Here is a 21,696-nt window from a genome sequence, read left to right as displayed (position 1 = left end):
CGCGCACACATCATAAGCGGACGTGAATACGTTCTTTCTACTATATCGAAGAATAATTCTGGCTACTAGCGTCTAAACATTTACTTCTGCCAACCAGTGCACTTTTAATGGTATGCGAAAAGGGGATGGGTCGGTACAGAAAACTACTTGGTTACGATAGACCTACGAGGGCTCACGTACTGACTATGAATTGCATCAAATTCGGACTTACCATTACGAATCTCAACATGGGAGCACTCCAGAAAACGATCAAAGCGTTTCACGCACATAATTAGATATTGTTGTTCGTACTATCCTCCGATAGTTCTTCAATTGTATAGAGAATTCTATTTTCCTGCCCAGTGTGATTTTGACCTTCTTCCTCTTTGGGCTCATCGTCTTCGTTGTACTTTACTTTCAATGTCCCGTTCCTGTCGTATTCTTCCTTTATTCTTCCGTCCGGAAAAAATACAGTCTTTAATGTTCCACAATTGTGGAGAACTATTTTGATGTTTCCATTGGGATAGTATTCTGCTACTAGAGGTGTTGTTTCCTCATCTGAAATGAAGGTCATAATGATAATGATAGAGAAGCCCTTCTATAAATTCCTTGTCGGAGAGCCTAAGGCAATACTAGAAAATGCCGCTGAAGAGGAATACAGGATAGGAAATTTTGACTAGGGAGCTGGAATGAAAACGACAATCGTCTCGGCCAGCTGTTGTCTTCCGCCGGCCTCTTTCATGGGAATTCTCTACATGAAGAAATCCCATTAAATAGGCGTAGACATGGGGATCGCCAAATGGCACGACTCGCGCGAGGATGAACCACATACTCACCAACCGGGGTGGTGCCTACGTGACGCCTCGGTAGTGTCATCCTTCTGTAGTGGTTCTTATCATCTCTCCCTCGTTCAAAAATACGACTTAGCCATACGGTGGAAAACGAGGTCTGCTATCGGCAACCAATCGGGAAAGAAGTCGCGTACGAAGAATGCTCGAGGAGTCCTTGTCTCAAGATGACTTGCACAGCGTGGAGGACCGACACTACAATCTGCTCCTCAGAGGACTGCGAGCCTGTGCTGAACACGCCTCAAAGCCGCGCAGGACAAACTTGGAATGAATTTCGAAAACCATCAAGGAATTGCTGGTGAGGAGGACTTTGAGGCTTGATCCGAATGCATTGCGCATTGAGCGCTCAGTAGTAAACACTAGCTGATCAAAAACTTTGCCGAAGGATCTTCCGAAGTACAGGCAGAAGAAGATTCTGGAAGCTGTATAAAGGAGTACGAGCCTAAAGGATGTTCCGCAGGGACCCCCTCAAATGTAATATTCCGGCAACAGTCTTGCTGAGCGAAGACGGAATTCGCACCTCTTCTCGTCGTGAGTTGGAAACAATGAAGGAGAAGTGCTACTTGAACGTTCTCCGTTCGACAAATCCAGTGGCCGCCCCGATTATTTCCGCTGGCAAACTTCCACCACAATTTCATGCTATTGATAACGACTCGCACTCTATTCGGAAGTACGAGTCGCCATCAAGAGCATAAAATCTGACACAACGCCCGGAGCTGTTTCTCTATCAGCAGACTTTCTTCGTGGTGGTGGAACAACCAACCGCTATTGTAATTCTAGCGGCGCACATGACGTCCTATCTGCAGGAAGAATGGATCCCAAACAAATGGAAGAACTCGCGAACCGTTCTTATCCATGAGAGCACCGAGAACAAGAGCATCTTTGAACTACCGTCCTATATGTTTGCTAAGCGTCTTGTACAAAGTTTTCACCAAGGTCATTCTCAAGCGCCTATCTAGGACGCTGGATGAAGCTCAGCCTCAAAAACAAGTTGGATTCCGCCAGGGGTTCAGCTGCTTGGACCACACCCAGACCGTGTCGAGGGTCATAGAGGTTTGCAGGGAATACCGCCTGCCCTTGTTCTAACCTTCGTCGACTATGGGAAAACCTTCGACAGCGCAGAGACGAATGCAGTATTGTCAGCGCTGGTCGATCAAGGTGTAAAGACATCGTATGTCAAGACAATAGCCAATTGCTGCACCACTACGATAAAGCTTCTCCACCGTCCCTTCACGGTACCCATCTGACAATCACTTGCTTGGAAAGAAAAGGTCATACGTGCTGGCGGAAGATTTCTCCTACCTTCGTTTTCCAGATGACATCGTTCTCTTTTCAAGAAGTACCAATGAATCAGAAACGATGCTGAAGGAACTGAACGAGGCAAGAAAGAGAATATGATTGAATAAACCGAACGAAGACGCAGTTCATGAAGAACGTCTACTGCGAGGACGAAGGAGTATAATTCTAAGGGCTTCCAGGTCGTTGAAACTTTGTGGTACGTCTACCTTAGAAGTTATGGAATATGAAAAACGACTTGAAGGAGGAACTGAATAGAAGGATGAGAGCAGCGTCTGTAGCATTCTTGCCCATCAGGGAAGCAACGAATCAAAATCTCCGTGCCCATGTGCTCGACTCGACAGTTTCCCTAGCGTTCTGTTAAGCACCGGAGACAGACAGCGCTGCCACATCTAGGAAGCTACTCGCTACCCACAGAGCCTTGAGAGTTGTCTCAGTTCAAATGGCACACACAACTCCTAGCTGGTCTTCGCAGCTCCGACTTAAGAGCTATGTCCCGCCTTCGCGACCCAGCGGAATATATATCGAAAGCACAGCATAGATGAGCCGGTTGCATTATGAGAAGAACTCACGTTAGATGGACTAAAAGGACGCTAGAGTGGTTCCCAAGAGATGCCCTAGAGGGAAGCCGCCAACGAGATGGGGTGATGTGATCGCTGTACGAGTGGAACAAGAGAGCTCAGCTGGCTGGATATTGCTGAAGGACCTCGTCAACGTCGCTCTTCGAAACTTGAGAACATCTTGGATGACAATGGCGGGGGAATGAAACGAGTGGAAAAGATGCTACGTCCTGCACTTTCAGTGAAGACGGGCCATCTAAGTGTCTGTAAGCATTTATCCTAAAAAGATAAACAGGGTGCGCCTAAGTACCTAGGTAAGTTCTATGTGCAACGAGCAGCACTCTCATTGTGGATGTGGTCGTGCTGTGACAATGTGATTCTAAAGAGGTGTGTGGCAACCAATCCAACGAGCATCTGCCACTGTGCCACCACATTTAGCACTCTGAATGAAATTCACTGCAAAAAAGCAAGAAATAGACGCACCTGTACTACATTGCCTCCAGGAACAGTCGCTCTCATTATATTCACTATTAGTTTCTTCTGATGCGTTTTCAGTATTGTTTTCAGAGGGTATGGGATTTTCTAATGAACTGGCACTGACCTAAAATATTAGTCCAAGATATATGGGACTATATATGCTTGGGGCCCGGTATACGAGTCTGATTGCTACCTGCACGTGGTGGCCCTACTTTAAACAAACGCAATCAGGCGTTCGAACGTACGCATTGAGAACGTACGAGCTATAAAACCCTCACTGTTATATGGCAAAAGCTTCCCACACGCTGCAAAAAGGTGCTGTCGTCCAGCACACCGCCAAAGCCCATACCCTGAATGGTCAACTGAACCGAACACTATAGAGTGAACTCCAACAAGCCGCTCTATCCAGACTTATGCAATATCTCTGTGCCTTTTGCTGCGTTGCAGAAAATATGCATGAGAGATCGGCCCGTCATCAGCATCGAAAATTAGACCATATACTGCGGCGGTACTGGTGATAACAAAGTAGATGACTGCGCGATAGCTGTGAGGAACGATTACAAGAACCTGGTGGAGGGATTTGTCTCAACGTCGTCTAGATGCGCCTTTATACGACTCCGGGATCGCAGAGGACGTAAACTCTGAATCGTAAGTTCTCACGCACCTAGGAAAACCGATGAGAACAGTAAGGACGCCTTCTATGATGAACTCAATGCGTTGATGTCTAAAATACCAAGCCAGCAGGTGGTCATTGTCGGAATCGACGCAAATGCGAAGATGGGACTCGAACAGCAATCCGATTTGCTAGGAAAATGGTACTATGCAGCGGAGCGCACGTCGGACAACCGTCTGGTCGAACCGTGCGAACAGACGGGCCTCATCATCGCTTCCACGCTTAAGAGGAATCATCGACGCCATCAGCTCACGTGGCATGGGTCAACCTTCCAATGTCTGAAGAGCAGCGCAAGCGGAATATAAGGACTCTTAAGATTCAGCTCGACTACGTTCTGGCGAGGAACATTCCTCAATCAGATATCCGAAAATCTAGAGCTGTTTGGGACGTCGCGTTCGACTCTGACCACCCTACTGTTCTTCTCAGCTTCAAGATATGGTTCCACAAGAGAAACCGATGAGTTCCTCTTCAGTAGAAAATCGACATGGCAGGTCTGAAAGACGAAGTATGCAGAACGAAATTTCGCCCGAAGCGTGTGTCTATTTAAGTTGGAGTACGGACCAGGAAGAAGCTTAGTGATGCGGATTCCTTCACAAAGTCCAAGACGCTGCAAGCGAAACGCTCCCGGTTCTATTGTCGCGGAAGAAGTTTGCCTTTGGATCCAAGGGCAAAACAAGATCCACGTACAATTCTGTATTTGCCGCGCGCAGCACTGGTGACCTCAACCAGGAAAAGCGTCTTAGAAGGAAGCTACGTCGTCAACTGCAGCAAGACCGCGATAACGAGTGGACGTCAAGAGCGATGGAGTTTGAGAAGGCGTGGGAGGACAGGAACCCGCGGAAAGCCTACGCTCTACTAAAACAGTATAGCGGCAAAATGAAAAGATGTTCCCATGTCCTCAACACTGCTAATGGGGTAGCTGTCGGTGAAGCAACCCTTCCAATTTGGAAGGAACACTTCAAGACCTTGCTGAACCGACTAGCACCGTCAGCTCCTGAACTCGAACAGTTCATAGACCGACATATGCGGTTAACGAGGAGCCACCGACCGAGTCGGAGGTCGTGGTCTGTATTCAGAAAATGAAGAAAATCTGGTGGAGACGATGGGATTAACGCAGAAATGCTAAAATATCTTCCTCCGTCTGGGATTCGTGAGATGATAAAGATCATCCGTTCAATATGGATAAACGAAAGCATACCTGATTCGTGGAGACACGCTGTCATAATTCCCCTCCACAAGAAGTTATCCGTCACGCACCCAAGGAATTATCGAGGAATCTCTTTGCTGCATGTTATGTACAAGGTACTGGAGCGGATTATTCTGGACCGACTCATTAAACATCGCGAAGAAACAACGCGCAACGAGCAAACTGGCTTTCGTCCTGGCCGATCTACGATTGACCAGGTGTTCATCGTCAGAAGAGTGATCGAAATCTGGCAGCGGTATTCGAAGCCAGTGCAATTAGCGTTTCTGGATTTTGAAGCCGCGTTCGACTCTCCTCACCGAGGCCGTCTTCTCAACGCGCTTCGCGCCGATGGAGTATCAGGAAAGTTCGTTCGCTTGCTTGACGACATGAATCAACGAACAACTGCTGCAGTTTGAACACCAGCCGGATGTAAAACACTGTTTGAAGTGGTAACTGGAGTAAAACAAGGGGCGGTGGCAGGACCCTTCCTGTTCAATTTCACCATCGACGACATTATGCGAAGAACAGTCGACCAGTGTCCTGCCGACATTGTCTTAGCACCATCAAGGTGCCCCTTGACTGACCTCGAGTACGCCGACGATGTTGTTATATTCGCGGAAAGCAGTAAGAAACTTCAAGATGTTGTCAACCTTGTATCGAAGCTGGCTGCAACCTATGGACTACATCTACGCCCTGAATAAATGCATGCAGATGGATGGATCTCTTCGAGATCTCGAACGGGAATCAGGGTGGACGGGCAACCGATAGAACTCGTCGATGAGTTCTGTTACCTGGGCTGTGCGCTTAAGAACAACTGCAGCTACGAGAGAGATGTTCAGCAAAGATGCACTGAGGTCACTTCTGCATTTAACTCCTCAACGAAATGCCTGTGGTCGACCTCCATCACCAGTGAATTCAAACTGCAAGTCTACCTATCCGCAATTCACCCCATCATGATTGGAGATTTGGGTAGCACCATCAACGGTTATGGAGAGGCTTGATTGCACGGAGCGAAAGCTGCTCAGACGGCTACTTCGCTACTTTTGGCCTAGGGTATGCCACAATAAAGATCTTTACGCAGAAATTGATGTGGCATACCGGCCGATGACACGTGGAAAACATCAACATCTTGCACCGCCATCGAAAGTGGCTAAAGTAAATCGTCTTCGCTTCTTTGGTCACATATTAAGGAGACCGGCAGATCGCCTTGTTCAACGAGTTCTGAGGAGTTGGGCGGGTTCGAGCTGGAAGAAGCCACCTGACCGAAAACGGAAGTTCTGGCCTGAGGTGGTGAAAGAGGACCTCATTACACTCGGCGTGGATAGGCAGCTCAGGCGAGAGTTTTCGTTCAGGGTTTCAAAAGAAATTTAGCACGACCGACCACATTCTCACTGTTTCAAAACTCATCGAGGTATCGCGAAAATACAAGATGTCGCTACATCTCACCATCATCGACTCAAAGAATGCATTTGACTCACTTGGGAAGGAAGCGGTCATGGAGGCCTTGGACAACAATGTGTCTCTGCTTAGTATATAGAGGTACTTTGAAAGAGAGCTGTCTAGTAACTTCACTGGCAGAATTTCTCCATTCTACAAGAATATCATCATTGACGTAAAGAGGGGTCCGAAAAGGTGATAAAAATCTCACTTGAGATATCCATGGCCACTCTTGGGAACGCAATACGAAAGCTGGAATGAGACTACATGGGAGTGGAGATTGATGGCCGACAGATTCCTCATCTACGCTTTGCTGAAGACATGGTTATGATAACACCTTGACTCAGCCAAGCTGAGCGAATGCTGACCGAGTTTGGCGAAAGATGTAGATGCATCGGTCTTGAGCTGGATCATGCGTGCGTAACGGATAATGGTCATGGATGATTTATTTACGCTCAACGGAACTGACGTATCCGAATGCACCACCTACATTCATCTGGATCGGAAAATAAAAATGAAGAACGACCTGGCCCCCGAGTTGGGCAAGAGGAAACGAGCGGCTTAGGGAGCGAATAAGAGCATCGTGGAAGTAGTAAAAGAAGACCACGGACACCATACTCTGTGCTAACATCTTCAGCAGCACAGTAGTTTCTGCTTTGATCTATGCTTCAGAAATCTGGGTACTTCGCAAGGACGAAAAAAAAAATGCGGTGAGTGTCACGGAAGGCTCAGTGGAAAGAGTGATGCTAGAGGTATCCCGCTTCATGCAAGTGGGGGACATGGTCCGAAGTCCTATCCTTCGTCAGCGATCGAAAATCAGAAACGCTGCCGCGTTTGCAAAAGAAGACAAAATAAGGTGGATCGGACATGTGAGACGCTTCAACGAAACCGTTGGACAAGAGCCGTAAGTGAATGTGTTCCAGGCGATATTAGGCGCACCACACGAAGACCGCCGATCTGATGGTCAGAGTTCTTTACAAAGTCCGTAAAAGGAAAACTTCATGCTCTTAGTTTCCTACGCAAATGGAGAAACTATCGAGCGACTCTGGCAAGCAACTTGGACAAATGGAAGGGTTACTGGCGCCCGCTGGACCAGTTCGAAGAACAGCGAGAGTCAATGGGATCAAGGATTGTTATATACCAACAATAAACACATCGTATCGTAACAATAAATACACCAAAACTAATGCTACCTGTTCATAATCTCTGTAGGACAACTGTGGCTCTGAACACCGATCAAGAACATTGCGACGCGCGACCCAAACATCCTCAAGTCCTTGGCGGGCAGCATTCACCTAAAACAGCATTTCTTAGGACCAATTTAGTATTAATAACTGAGATTAGATGAGCAAATACTCACATCGCTCAAGCGCTTAGCAATGTCTTTACTTGCATAATGATTATTGTTCAAAAGTTGGTTTCCGAACTGCTCAAAAGCGTGGAAGGTTGCGGCGCGCGAGTCGATCTCAGTACGATATTCCTGTTGTCTTTTCACTAACGCTTCAGTACCTAGAAGCAGACTACAGTACTACTATACTATATTATTATATAACACAATACACAACACTAGTGAACTCCAGAAAGCTCCCCTGCAACCAAGCACCAGATGGGCTTACCATTAACGTCGTTATCATCGTTTGCAAGCTCTTGGTTGCTTACTAGCCGATTCATGACCGAGATCCATTGCAAGAGATTGCGATAAACAGACAGGAAACACTGATAGTCGTGCGAGTCAATAAGCTTCTCTTCGCGGTTGTTTGCCTTGGCTGTAAGCCTGTTCCATTGCTCATTGAGCTCACGTTGCAGATCATAGATTTGCTCAGCGGCTTCAGGATGACTTTGGCGAAGACGATTTGCCTAAAACAGAAAATAGCAACCACTACTTCTTCAAATAATAAAGCTCGAAAAATGACTGCACCTTCTCATCAAGACTCTTGATTCTGCCGCTCAGTACAGCTAGGTCCTCTTCAACAACTTCATGCTTGCGTTGGAGAGCTTGCACAGAGCGGAGGTCGCGCCCGAAATCGTCCGAGTCCAGCGCATGGTCCTTCTCTTGAATCCAGCCTCTGGTCTCATCTACATCACGGTGGAACCTCTGTACTTCGTGAGCAGAGCCGAGTTGCTGCTCACGCTGCTCCGTTTGCTCTTCGAGTGCGCGCCATCTGCAAACGACTTCATAGGTTAATAATCACCAGGAAAAAGAAAACAACAACAATCATGATCCTGGAGAACGCACATACCTAGCATTGAGATCTTCGACTTGCTGGCGAATGCGTGCGGCAGTCTCTGTCGGTCCAACGGACATGAGGGCAGTAGCTGTAATAAGAAAGTGTTTTTTTAATGATCCTAGCTTAGTGTTATAGCTATCACTCTGCTATAATTTTCCACTTACCAATATGATTAATTTCCTGGAGACGAACCTCATTTTCCTTGAGGTTATCTTTAAAGTCGTCGAGTTTCTTCTGCAACACCTCCACCTGCTCAGGATCGGTACCGATCTCTTGTTGAGCCGCAACAACCTCCTAAACATCAGATACTTATATACGTAATTTATGGGTGGGATAGTTTTTATGGGTGAGATGCTCTCACCCAAACATAAAATTCAACTAACATGCGACGATTCGACGTTTCTTTTCTCTTTATTTAGTTGGTTATGAATAAGAAGAAAATACGAAAAAAGGAAATGGTCCTAACTAACGATTGTCAGGAAAAAAAATATACCCTGCTCTTGATCCATGCAGCCAGATCATTGGCTTCTCTGAGAAGTTGGTATCCTTTGCAGGCTTCCTCAAGTTTCCTAAAAGAAAGTTTAATTGCTAACGATGATTTTGAAACGAAGTTCAGTAACCGACTTCTTGCGAGTTTCACTTAGCATCATTAGCTTCTGATACTTATCCTCAATTTCATTCTGTTTCCCTCCGATAGAGTTCACCTAAAATTACGTTTTCCTCTCACTTTTGTTAAGGATTCAATTGCAAGAATACAATCACCTGTTGCTGACTATGCTGATGAGGAGTTCCAGGTTCAATACGCTTCACATAAGCAGCCGGTACAAAACCTTGGTGGCCATTCACTTCGACCTATGAGAAATATCAGATCTAAAAGAACATGCTGTAGCCTTGCTACCTAACTAGTTTCACAGTGAGTTGGCGATCAGCTGGAGTGCTCCGAACATGGAGCATCAACAAGAAGTTGTGAATAACTTTGTCACTATTCAATATGAGACGTGATTACCTCCCACCAATCCTTATTCGACAGCAGGGTCAACACGTCACCCTTCTTCATCGATACTTCCCTTGGTGATTTTTCTTGGTAATCATAGAGGGCCAGAACACAATCACGACCTGAGCGAGATTAGATAACATATTCAGCCTTTCCTCAAAAGAATGGAAAAGCGCTCACCAAGCTGTCCAACAGGCTGCTCCTGGTATTTGCACTGGGCAGCTTGCTTTCTCAGGTCATCAATGGTTCCTTTAAAAGCATCAAGGTCGGACATAAGAGCACGATGCTTCTTCAGAAGAGCCTATAACACGAAAGTTAGCAACAAGGCCGCAGCCTAGACAGCATGCAGGACTAACTTCAGCTGAATCTTCGTCTTTTCCATAGTCGGCTGAACCAAAAACCGGCTCCTTTTCGACCATCCACAACTCAGCTTCATTAGCATCAGCAAGATATTGGTGAGCTTGGAGTGAATCATCCAATTCAAGACGGCGTTTCTCAGCCTTCGTCTTAAGGATTCTCCAGTTGTCACGGAGCTGAGCGAGCTTGTCGCGAATTTCCGGAGCAAGGAAATGACCCTACAACAAAACTTGTTTACTACCGGCAAAACCAACATCAAATGTGTTTATTCTTCTACCTGCTGGATCATATCCTCGGCTGCTTTGCAAACCGCATCAATTTGGCTCTCATGATTCGCGATCTCAGCAATCAGTGCTTGCTGTTTCTTAATGAGATTCTGGACACCAATAAGGTCACGACCTCGATTAGTGGAGCCGGCCACCTGAAACGAAACCACTAAAGATCCATCGTGGCAGGAACTAACGGAGAACCATAGTCTCCAACCAACTAGGCACACACAACAATATTATACCTGCTCTTTCTCTCTTATCCACGCCAGTTCATCCTCGATGTCTCTGAAGAGTTGATTACCTTGGAGAGATTCACCCAGCTTGTTCTTGCGTTTCTCAAGAGGATCGCGCAAGTTCTGTAACATTCACGTTACAAAAGGGAGTAAAACTGGATGGCAGAGAATTGATGCACCCTAACATCTGACCATGAATCTTGTTTGCAAAGCTTCCTGTTTACGAAGAATGACATGAGCGTTAAAGTGCTCCTCTTCAGCAAACTTCTTGGCCTAAAGGTGCATGAAAAGTTCACATGATGTGTCTGGATAAATCTGTGAAACACAGCCAGAGAACTCACCAATCTAAGAATTTCATCGACGCGGTCTTGATGAGCAAGATAGTCACTTTCGAGCAGCGCAATTTTCTTTTGCAAGTTCTGTACGGAAACAAGATCTTTCCCATAATCCTCCGAGGCAACTTGACCTTCCAGCTCGCTCAGCCACAGCTCCACATCCTCAATGTTACGATTGAACTGCTGCTCATCGTCAGATTCGCGAGGTTTTGCTCCCTTCTTGTTGGTCGCGTCGACTAGTTCGTTCCATAGTCCATCAACAACCTGCAGACGGCGGCGGACATCATCAGCTTCTAGATGGCCGCTTTCTATTATTTGTGCACCAGTGTCGTTGATCTCATCCAGACGATTGCGATTTGCCTTGAGCTCTTGCTCGAAGTTTGTGTGCTTCTGCAATTTTCCAAGGGCGTTAGTTGAATTCAGATATGAGTCATCCACAGCTGTATTCTCCATCTCGTCGCAGTCGCTAAATTATGCGTTTTCACTTCTCATTTGATTAATCCTCTGATGTGACCTAGATTCACCGATCGAATGTTTGCTTCTTGTAGTTCTCATGAAGTTGGCGCGCACGGTCAGCAGCCCGATCCATAAGACGACGATGACGATCTAGAAGTGCATGACGTCTTCTGGACAGATCCTCAGCAGCATAGTGTTGATCCTAAAAGTATCAAGACGTTGAAAGCTTAATAATATGCCTAGTTAAGTTCACAAAGTTACACCGATTATAAGAACTCGCCTGTATCAGCTTTGTAGCGATCTCATCCAAAGCATTGATTTTCTCTTCCTGTGCAGCCAAGGATTTCTCGAACTCTTGATACTTTTTGATGAGTGATTCAACCGGATCGAGAGAATCTCCAAGTTCTTGGTCTGCAAAGTACTTCTCCTGAAAAGCAGTGCAATAATGCCAAAATGCTGCATATCCATTTCAAGAGGTAAGCGCTCCTTAATAACCAAGAAAGCAGGCTTGAGGATAAGCTCCGGATCAGAGGGAGCAGATCGAAACAAGATGACTCGCCGATATCCTCGTTCCTTTATTCATTGAATATTTATTGCCTCTAGTTTCGCAATGGAAGACTGGTAGCGAGAAATTTCCTATCTTTTCTCCAGAAGGACGTATTGGCTGTGTGTGAGTGGTGTCTGGATTTGGCGCTTAGGTGCTGCGTGTTTGGTGTTTGAGTGTGGTGTTATGGTACGGTGTGTGTGTAGATAATAAGTAGATACTTATATTACTTATATCTATCTTGCACCTGCGCACCCATCCGGCGTCTTTGGACTCACCGCACCCCAATTTGTTCGACGCCGTAGCAGCCACCCCTCTTCGGAATTTCGTGACACACACACCCACACCCACATCCACACACACACACACACACACACACCCACACCCACATCCACACACACACACACACACACACACACACACACACACACACACACACACACACACACACACACACACACACACACACACACACACACACACACACACACATACATACATACATACATACATACATACATACATACACACATACACACACATGCATACACACATACACACATACATACATACATACATACATACATACATACATACACATACACATACACATACACATACACATACACATACACATACACATACACATACACATACACATACACATACACATACACATACACATACACATACACATACACATACACATACACATACACATACACATACACATACACATACACATACACATACACATACACATACACATACACATACACATACACATACACATACACATACACATACACATACACATACACATACACATACACATACACATACACATACACATACACATACACATACACATACACATACACATACACATACACATACACATACACATACACATACACATACACATACACATACACATACACATACACATACACATACACATACACATACACATACACATACACATACACATACACATACACATACACATACACATACACATACACATACACATACACATACACATACACATACACACACAGTCAGTATTATGTTGGCGTTCATTTGATGTTGCGTTTGCTCAGTATTTTACCGTAATTTCTGAGTAGAAATACTAGTAGTTTATTTGCCCTTTAATGAGTGTTGTCAATAAGTCCTATCTCTCCTTCTAAAGAGATTTCAGATGTCTAAACTAATAACACAACCGATAATTTCGAGAAACTTAAGATGTAACAAAATACAGAAATATAATGACCTGGTTTAAGGAACAGCTTAGCGAATTTTCGAGTTCTTCGGCGATGAATGCAACATTTAAAGTATCACATGAATAACCTTCCTAAACAGTTAGTATGTATTTTATGTACAAACCAGCACTAACATCCTACTATAGCCAGACTTGGTATTTCTTGTGGTGCATGCTTCCACTGATTAATGAAAGATTAGAGAAATGTGATCCTATAAAAAATTAAATTTGGGTTTTCTCTACAACGCTTTCTTTGTTCTTTTTCTTCAGAAATTCAAGCATGGATGAAAGATTTACAGTATTTAATCTAACTGCGTCAGTCTTACACTTGGAGAATGTTCCAGCTTGATTTTACACCTATATCTTTTTGACACCACCAGAAATTGATTGGTGTTTTTGAAGCATGAGTTTATCCATCTTTTTTTTTTCGAACATTTAGTGTAGAACTATATGCTGACATGAAATAACGTGAATATTATCAGTGGACTGATAGGGGAAATGTGCTACGTCAGATCACGAAAACTGCTAGCTACTATTTAAACAACCATTTGCACTGGTATTTTCAATTTCAGATAAAAGGATGTTAGCAACCTGATGTGGCAAGTGGGGAATAGATGGGTGGAGAAGTACATAAGGTGAAACGAAGCATATACTACTTTGGCAGCGATGAAACGGTTCACAACGTCTCATTTACTTCTTCACAACTTCATATAGAGTTATTGTGCGGAAATTGTGCACAGCTGCCCACCAGTTCAACGAGTAGCCGTCTCCCTCCCTTTTTCGAATTTCATGATGCACATACAAGCACACGTAGACGAACTAAGAGTGTTGCTATATATACCAGTCCGAACATCCAGCTAAAGCTGGATTTGAGATATTCTTGTGGTGTTCGCTGCGCTCTCCTTTGCTAATCAATAAGAATTAATAGCAGTGGCATTTTCTGTAAAAACAGAATCGTGTTTTTCTAGCAATACATTCTCCTGTTTTTTTCTAAAATAAATTTAGGCGAAAGATCCAATAGCTTTGTTTCTATACCTGTCATTTCTATTACATTTGGAGAACATTCATACTTCAGCTTCAAACACTCCTTCGACACCAATATGATATAGACACAGTTTGAAAGCATTACTCGAAGTATGGATTTTCCTCTTGTTTTTCCGAAGAATTATTGCAGAATGATGTTCTCACGTAAAATGACATGATCAACATCATCGTACTGTCAAAGGTAACGTTCCACGTCAGACCACGTAAACGGTTGGCTACTATTCAAGCACCCATTTGCATACGTGTTTCTACCTTGTGAAGATGGAATGTCATCTACTTGAGACAAACGTGTAAGAAATTAGATACGCAGACCAGTCATAGAGGTGCAATGCAACACGTGCGGTGGTCATGGATATGGTTGCAACGTATCGTGTACTTCTTGCGAAATCCACACGAAATTACTGCGCGATACTACTGCACCATGGCACACCAATCCTACGTTGGACCCGTGTCAATCCATTTTATGGCTTTACGATCCCGGGGAACCAATTCGACGCTGCGGGTCCCGTAGCACTCCGTTATAAAGGTTATTGGCGTCATCATACCAACTCGACGCCATGGGTGCCTTCTCATCCCATTTTACGTCTTTCTGTCACCGAGGCACTAAGCCGAGGCAATGGGACACGTCTCAATCCATTTCACAGTTTTGCGGCGCCAGAATACGTATCTAACGCCGCCGTCTCACCGCGTTCTGGAATTTCGTTGCGCACACACAGACACACACGCGAATGCATGGACAAATACACATACAAACAGACATATACACGTGACAGAATAAGTCTATTACTATTTAGTTCGACATGATTTGTTAATCCATAATAAACCCGCCCTGTTAACCCATCTGGATACCTTTCTTCGTCAGTATGATGATGGCGATCATTTGATGTTGCGTTTGCTCAGTATTTTACCGTAATTTCTGAGTAGAAATACTAGTAGTTTATTTGCCCTTTAATGAGTGTTGTCAATAAGTCCTATCTCTCCTCCTAAAGAGATTTCAGATGTCTAAACTAATAACACAACCGATAATTTCGAGAAACTTAAGATGTAACAAAATACAGAAATATAATGACCTGGTTTAAGGAACAGCTTAGCGAATTTTCGAGTTCTTCGGCGATGAATGCAACATTTAAAGTATCACATGAATAACCTTCCTAAACAGTTAGTATGTATTTTATGTACAAACCAGTACTAACATCCTAATATAGCCAGGCTTGGTATTTCTTGTGGTGCATGCTTCCACTGATTAATGAAAGATTAGAGAAATGTGATTCTATAAAAAATTGAACTTGGATTCCCCCTACAACGCTTTTTTCGTTCTTTTTCTTCTGAAATTCAAGCATAGATGAAAGATTTACAGTTTTTGATCTAACTGCGTCAGTCTTACATTTGGAGAATGTTCCAGCTTGATTTTAAACCTATATCTTTTCGACCTGTGTGGGTGTGGCGTAGCGGTTAGAGGTTCCGCTTTCTTTCTGATCGATCGGAGGTTCGAATCCGCCCTAGTGTCACCAATCCTTTCATCTCCTCAGGCCGATAAATTAGTGTCAGACTTGTCTGGGAGGACAAAAACACTGACTTGACACATCGGCTAGCCACCGCAAGTCACTTTACAGACCAGTTACATGGTCGTAAACCTCAATCGATTCCGAATTGAAGTGAATATGGGGGCGCATCTAAAACGGATTGATTAACGCCAGCCGCTTTATCCCTTATCTTTTCGACACCACCAGAAATTGAAAGGTTTTTTGAAGTATGAGTTAATCCATCTTTTTTTTCCGAACATTTAGTGCAGAATTATATTCTGACATGAAATAACGTGAATATTATTAGTGGACTGTTATAGACAATGTACTACGTCAGATCACGTAAACTGCTTGCATCTATTCAAGCAGTCATTTACATTCGTGTTTCCAATTCCAGGAAAAGGGTGCTAGCAAGCAGGTAAGGCAAATGAGCAGGGTAATAGATGAGTGGAGAAGTACATAGGGTGAAACAAAGCATATGCTACTTTGGCGGCTATGAAACGTCTCAGAACGTCTCATTTACTTCTCCGCAACTCCACAGAGAATTATTGCGTGACAATTGTGTACGGTTGCGCACCAATTCAACGCTTCGAGAAAGGACTTCACCATGTGTTTTAGCTTCCTTTCACTCTCGCACCAATCCGATGACATCGGACCAGTGTCACCCACTTTTCGGAATTTTGTGACAAACAGATAAACGTACACACATACGGACTAAGCGGGTTATTATATACCAGTCTGAACGTCGGGCTAAAAGTGGACTTTAGAATTTCTGTGGTGTCTCCTTCGCTCGCCACCGCTGATCCACGAAAACTAATAGCGGCATTTTCTGCAAAATTATGAAGAATTCGCTTTTCTAACAACGCCTTCTTCCTTCTTTTTTTTTTACAAATTTCGACGGAAGATTTCATATTTATCTTTCTAAATGCGCCAGATCTACATTTAGAGAACATTTAAATTTCAGTTTTAAACACTCCTTCGATACCAATATGATATAGGCAGCAGTTATCGCAGAATGATGTTTTACCGTAAAATAACGCGAACAACATCATTGTATTGATAAAGATAACCTTCTACCTCATTCCATGTATACTGTAATCTACCATTTAAGCAGCCGCTTTCATTTATGTTTCCACCTTCTGAGGAAGGCATGTTACCAACCTGATGCAAACGTGCGAGGAAATAGGGACGCGGAAGAGTGATAGAGGTGAAAAGCGCGGTCGCCAAGGCTATGAAACGGTTGCAACGTCCCATTTACCTTTTGCGGCATGCACGCGAGGTTACTGTGCGATGCTACTGTACTATAGCGCAGCAATTCCACGCCGTTCAACCCGTGTCACCCCATCTTACCGCTTTATGACGTCGGAGAACCAATTCGACGCCGCGCATCCCGTGGCACTCCATTTTGTACCTTTGTGGTGCGGGCACACCGACCCAAAGCCGTGGGACCCGTCGCAACCTTTTCTATAGCTATCTGGCGCCAGCGCACCAATACGACGACGGTTGGACCCGTCGCACTCCTTTTTTCGAATTTCGTGACACACAGACAAACACATATACATACACACACGAACTAAGCTCGCTATTATATATCATGATCATGATAGCATGATTTGGTAACCTGCAAGATGGACAAAAGGATAAAGTGTGGCGTTAATCAATCCACTTGGCATGTGCCACAACGTTCACTTCTATTCAGAATCGTTTTAGGTTTATGAACGTGAAAATGTCACATGTAATGACTTACTGTGATTAGTCGATGTTCCAAGTTAGTGTTTTTATCCTCTCAAACAAGCCCGGTACCAACTTATTGACTCCCGAGCTTGGTGAGCACTGCGGCGGATTCGAACCCGCGACCGATCATGTAGACACCGGGAAATCTTAACGACTGCACTAAACCCGCCCTGTTAAGCCATCTGGATACCTTTCTTTGTCAGTATGATCATGGCGTTCATTTGATGTCGCGTTTGCACAGTATTTTACCGTAATTTCTGAGTAGAAATACTAGTAATTTATTTGCCCTTTAAAGAGTGTTGTCAATAAGTCCTATCTCTCCTTCTAAAGAGATTTCAGATGTCTAAACCAATAACACAATCGATAATTTCGAGAAACTGAAGATGTAACAAAATACAGAAATATAATAACCTGGTTTAAGGAACAGCTTAGCGAGTTTTCGAGTTCTTCGGCGATGAATGCAACATTCAAAGTACCATAAGAGGATTGCTCCTAAACAGTTAGTGTGTATTTTATGTACAAGCCAGTACTAACATCCTGCTATAGCCAGACTTGGTATTTTTGTTGTATTTGTATCTTTTCGACACCACCAGAAATTGAATGGATTTTTGAAGTATGAGTTTTTCCATCTTTTTTCCGAACATCTAGTGCAGAATTATATGCTGACATTAAATTAAGTAAGCACTACTAGTGTACTGATAAAGATAATGTGCCACATCAGGCTGTGTAAACTGCTAGCTAATATTCAAGCAGCCATCTGCATTCCTGTTCTCATTTCCAGAAAAAGGATGTTAACAACCAGGTAAGGCGAATGGACAGAGGAATAGGCGAGTGAAAAAGTAGGGTGGAACGAAACACATGTTACTTTGACGGCAGTAAAACGGCTCACAACGTCTCATTTTCTTCTTCACAGCTCCAGCTGGAGTTACTGCGCTGCATTGATGCGCAGGTGCGCACCAATTCAACTTCTTAGAAAAGTGTCACAACATGCTTTGGTTTTCTGTCACGCTCGCACCATTTCGAAGACTTCGGACACTTCGCGCCACACTTTACCTCTTTCTGTCGCTAGCGCACCAGTCCCACAACGTGAGATCCGTGCTGCGCCGTTTCATCTCCTTGAGCCCCTAACCCACGCATTCGAAAACCGTCTCACCTCATTTTTTCACATTCTGTAGACAGAGAACGATGACGACGCCGAGGGACCAGGCGCACCTATTTCTGTCGCTATCGCAGCATTCCGGCTCCGTGGTAACCTTTCATTTTCCTTTTATCGCTTTCTGAAAATGTCGCCCTATTTCGACGCCTTGGGACTCGTCGCAACTCCTCTATCCGCTTTCTTTTGCTGGAGCACCAAATTCACGCTTTCGGACCCGTTCCGTTCCACTTCATCGCTGCACTAGCGAACCAGTTCGTTGCCGTGGCACCCGTCCCCACCCCGGTTCTTAGCAATTATCACGTACTTCCTCTTCTAAAATCGTTTAATTCCATTTCTTCTTCCTCCATAGAGTCATTGGTAAGACAATAGTGCATACCGCTTGAGCTGCTCAAACTTTAGAAAATGAACCCATCTACTGTTTACCATCTATATCACGTGAATACCGCTCATATAACAGATGTAGCGATGTTTTTGTGAGATATTGCACATCATTCGAAACTTCTCTTCACTTGTGCGGTGTACATGTGTGCCCTTTCTGATCTCCGAATCGGTGTTCGAGAGTAAGAAAGCAGAAAGATGCGGTGGGATCGTCATACCTTATTTTGCTTCCTTCTGTTTCCGACGCACCAATCCGACGTCCTGGGATCCGTCACACTCTATTTTGTCTCTTTCAGTTGTCCACACCAGTCGCGACGCCGTGGGACGCCTTTGTTCTCATATTATCGCTTTTCGGAGAGGTCGCCCATTTCGGCTCTGTGGGACCCGTTCCACCCCATTTTTTCGCTTTCCGGCGCATGTGAACCAATTCGATGCCGTTGCACCCGTCCCCAGCGCTGCTTTTAACAATTATCACGTACCTCAAAGTCGGATGTCTCTTCTTCCTTCAGAGCATGTGAACACATACTGTTTGAGTTGCTCAAACACAAGAAATGAAACCTACCTACTGTTTACCATCTACATCAGACAAATACAGCTCATATCACAGACCTAGCGATGTTTTTGTGAGGAAATGCACATCATTCGAAGCTTCTTCACTCGAGGAGGGGGGAGGGGGGTGTACTTTAGTGCTCCTTCTGATTCAGAATTGGAGTGTAGGAGTAGGAAACCGGAAAGATGCCGTAGGACAGGCCCGACGGCACCAGTCTGGCGCGTTGACGCCTGTGAGTCGCGGAGCGACTCCTACTCTTCAGGCAGATGTATCTGCATTAAAAGCTTGCTTTGCGGGGTATTGTCCCCAATGTGTCAGATTGATGTGCATTCCCCATGCAGTGGCACGATTGCTAAGTCATCGATATGGTGCTCCAATGCCAGAGAACAATAAAATGAAGTGAAACTACTTGCGTCCTGCTTCGCCCAAATGTACACTTTTGTCCAGTCTTCTTGCCTTATGTCCACTCCTCTGAACGGTACCCTCATCTTGTTTGTTAAATGATTTCTTTGTAGATTGGATAGTCACGCGCTGACGACTGCCTTAGTAGGAGCTAGCTGTCTTGCAGATTTGACATAGGATTCTTTTTTCTTTTCTTAGTCAACTTGATGACAAGGTTGATGTCGCTTCGTCTTTGCATACCAGTCTATGTTAGTTGTTTGTAAAGAAGGCGAGTAAAGCTGCGATATTGTCGAAGTGTCGAGTTGATATGGATATGACACAAAGTTTGATTATTCTTGAAACGTACTACCGACATATTTAGCAAAAAACCTTTCAACAATGGCTGTTCTTATAACATTATCCTCTATAGAATAGCATCAAACGCAATGCCAGAACATTTTATTTTTACAAAAATTTCACTTAAAAAACGCCAGGACTCTTGGCCAACCTAATAGGTCTAGTCGTGGTAAGTTATAAGATACCTCTGTGAATATCAGAATGTTGTTATTTTCACCTTTGGATGACGGAATGAAGAATATGATCAAGCTCTTTTTTACACTAAAATTGGATAAATTATTGTTATTCATGTTATGTTCAGGTGTTTCATTAAGAATAAACATGTCTCCCACAAATACGCTCAAGCACATAAAGCAAAGAACTTTAAGAAATTCCAAAGATTTGGTATCTAGTCTGTCTTCTTGCGGTCCATAACATATATTTACTGTATCTACATAACTATGTGATCTCTCTTACCGCCTTATTGAAGGTATGTATAAGCAGCTCCTCCGTGTGTTACTTTTACTCATGTTTGCATCTTTGCGGGCAGCCTAGGAGCTACCTAAACCGCGCGCCCGCGTGGCCTGAACTCTGCGGGCAGCCTTACACCTACTAAAGAGCCTCCAGCATTGCAGTTTCTTTTTTCTTTTTTCTTTTTTCTTTTTTCTAATCTTCTTCTCGCGCTAAAGGTAGAGGAGGAAAGGAGATCTGTCAATTCTAACTTTTACACTCGTATAAGTTTTTATTCTATTCAAAACTTTATTCGGTTCACTGTCGATACATGAGATGGTGTAATCTCCGACACTGATGACGAGACGGTCTCCGACGCGTGTTCGCTGTAGTACCGCAAACGGCACACAGAGATATCCCAGAAGTTCAGACAGGGCGGCTTGTTGGAGGTCGCTCGACAGTGAACGGCAGTTCAACGTGATGAAACGGACAGTTGTTGCTAGTAGTTCCGTGCTCCCTCCAGGCAGATGATCCTTCATGTGTTGTGGGCTTGGTGACGTTGTGGGCTTTGGCGACGTGCTGTCAACAGCACCTTTTCGCAATAAATGGGAATCTTGCACCATGTAACTGTGTAGGCTATACAGCTCGTACGTTCGTAAAGAATATACTTAAATGCCTGATTGCGTTCAGTGAAAAGATGGCCACCACGACTAGATAGCAGTAGGTCCCACCTGTATACGCGGTCCCAGGCTTACTAGAAAATATAGTTAATTATGGAGAGGAGGGCAATCCCGTCCATTTCTTCCTGATTGCCGTAAAAACGGCTCGGAAGATGCGGCTTCGAGCGTTCCGGAGCGCTATTTTCTACAACGAGTTCGATTGGAGCCTGCCAGTCCTGTGCACGCGCCGCATCTTCCGAGCCGTTTTTTTATGGCAATTAGGAAGAAATGGACGGAACCACCCTCCTCTTCATTATGAGCGACCCCGTATAGGTATAACTCCCCTGAAACC

The 21,696-nt window shown here is 44.4% G+C and overlaps 4 protein-coding genes across 7 annotated transcripts; 2 read left to right on the top strand and 2 right to left on the bottom strand.

The window, feature by feature from the left end:
• Positions 1 to 271: 271 nt before the first annotated feature.
• Positions 272 to 19,492, bottom strand: RB195_021331 (uncharacterized protein; the record flags this gene model as incomplete). 4 transcript variants are annotated; one of them, XM_064208013.1, is made up of 23 exons in its annotated part: positions 6,760 to 6,861; positions 7,650 to 7,751; positions 7,817 to 7,965; positions 8,073 to 8,313; positions 8,375 to 8,618; positions 8,697 to 8,772; positions 8,849 to 8,978; positions 9,178 to 9,253; positions 9,309 to 9,388; positions 9,447 to 9,536; positions 9,691 to 9,800; positions 9,859 to 9,979; positions 10,035 to 10,253; positions 10,313 to 10,456; positions 10,547 to 10,660; positions 10,730 to 10,810; positions 10,879 to 11,338; positions 11,397 to 11,530; positions 11,609 to 11,755; positions 13,146 to 13,226; positions 15,248 to 15,328; positions 17,846 to 17,926; positions 19,448 to 19,492. In XM_064208013.1, the coding sequence occupies 23 exons, from the start codon at positions 19,490 to 19,492 to the stop codon at positions 6,760 to 6,762; spliced, it is 3,108 nt and encodes a 1,035-aa protein (XP_064063893.1). The 4 variants fall into 4 exon arrangements, with proteins under 4 accessions (XP_064063895.1, XP_064063898.1, XP_064063893.1 ...); XM_064208012.1 differs by lacking the exons at positions 13,146 to 13,226; positions 15,248 to 15,328; positions 17,846 to 17,926; positions 19,448 to 19,492 and adding exons at positions 272 to 537; positions 6,498 to 6,609; positions 17,051 to 17,104 and having other exon boundaries at positions 6,668 to 6,769; positions 11,582 to 11,755; XM_064208014.1 differs by lacking the exon at positions 15,248 to 15,328.
• On the top strand, positions 3,881 to 5,435 carry RB195_021333 (uncharacterized protein; the record flags this gene model as incomplete). Its single annotated transcript, XM_064208017.1, has 4 exons — positions 3,881 to 4,095; positions 4,156 to 4,324; positions 4,500 to 4,861; positions 4,919 to 5,435. 4 exons carry the CDS (start codon positions 3,881 to 3,883, stop codon positions 5,433 to 5,435), a joined length of 1,263 nt encoding a protein of 420 aa, XP_064063897.1.
• On the top strand, positions 6,007 to 6,390 carry RB195_021332 (uncharacterized protein; the record flags this gene model as incomplete). The annotated part of the gene is made up of 1 exon (XM_064208016.1): positions 6,007 to 6,390. One exon carries the CDS (start codon positions 6,007 to 6,009, stop codon positions 6,388 to 6,390), a length of 384 nt encoding a protein of 127 aa, XP_064063896.1.
• A 1,426-nt stretch (positions 19,493 to 20,918) lies between the features above and the next one.
• RB195_021330 (uncharacterized protein) lies at positions 20,919 to 21,308 on the bottom strand (the record flags this gene model as incomplete). Its single annotated transcript, XM_064208011.1, has 1 exon — positions 20,919 to 21,308. One exon carries the CDS (start codon positions 21,306 to 21,308, stop codon positions 20,919 to 20,921), a length of 390 nt encoding a protein of 129 aa, XP_064063892.1.
• Between the last annotated feature and the right edge of the window lie 388 nt (positions 21,309 to 21,696).

This window comes from Necator americanus, chromosome X (genome assembly GCF_031761385.1).
Source record: "Necator americanus strain Aroian chromosome X, whole genome shotgun sequence".
Lineage (NCBI taxonomy): Eukaryota > Metazoa > Nematoda > Chromadorea > Rhabditida > Ancylostomatidae > Necator > Necator americanus.
The sequence above is the reverse complement of the archived record's forward strand: the minus strand, read 5'-3'. Positions and strand labels throughout refer to the sequence as shown.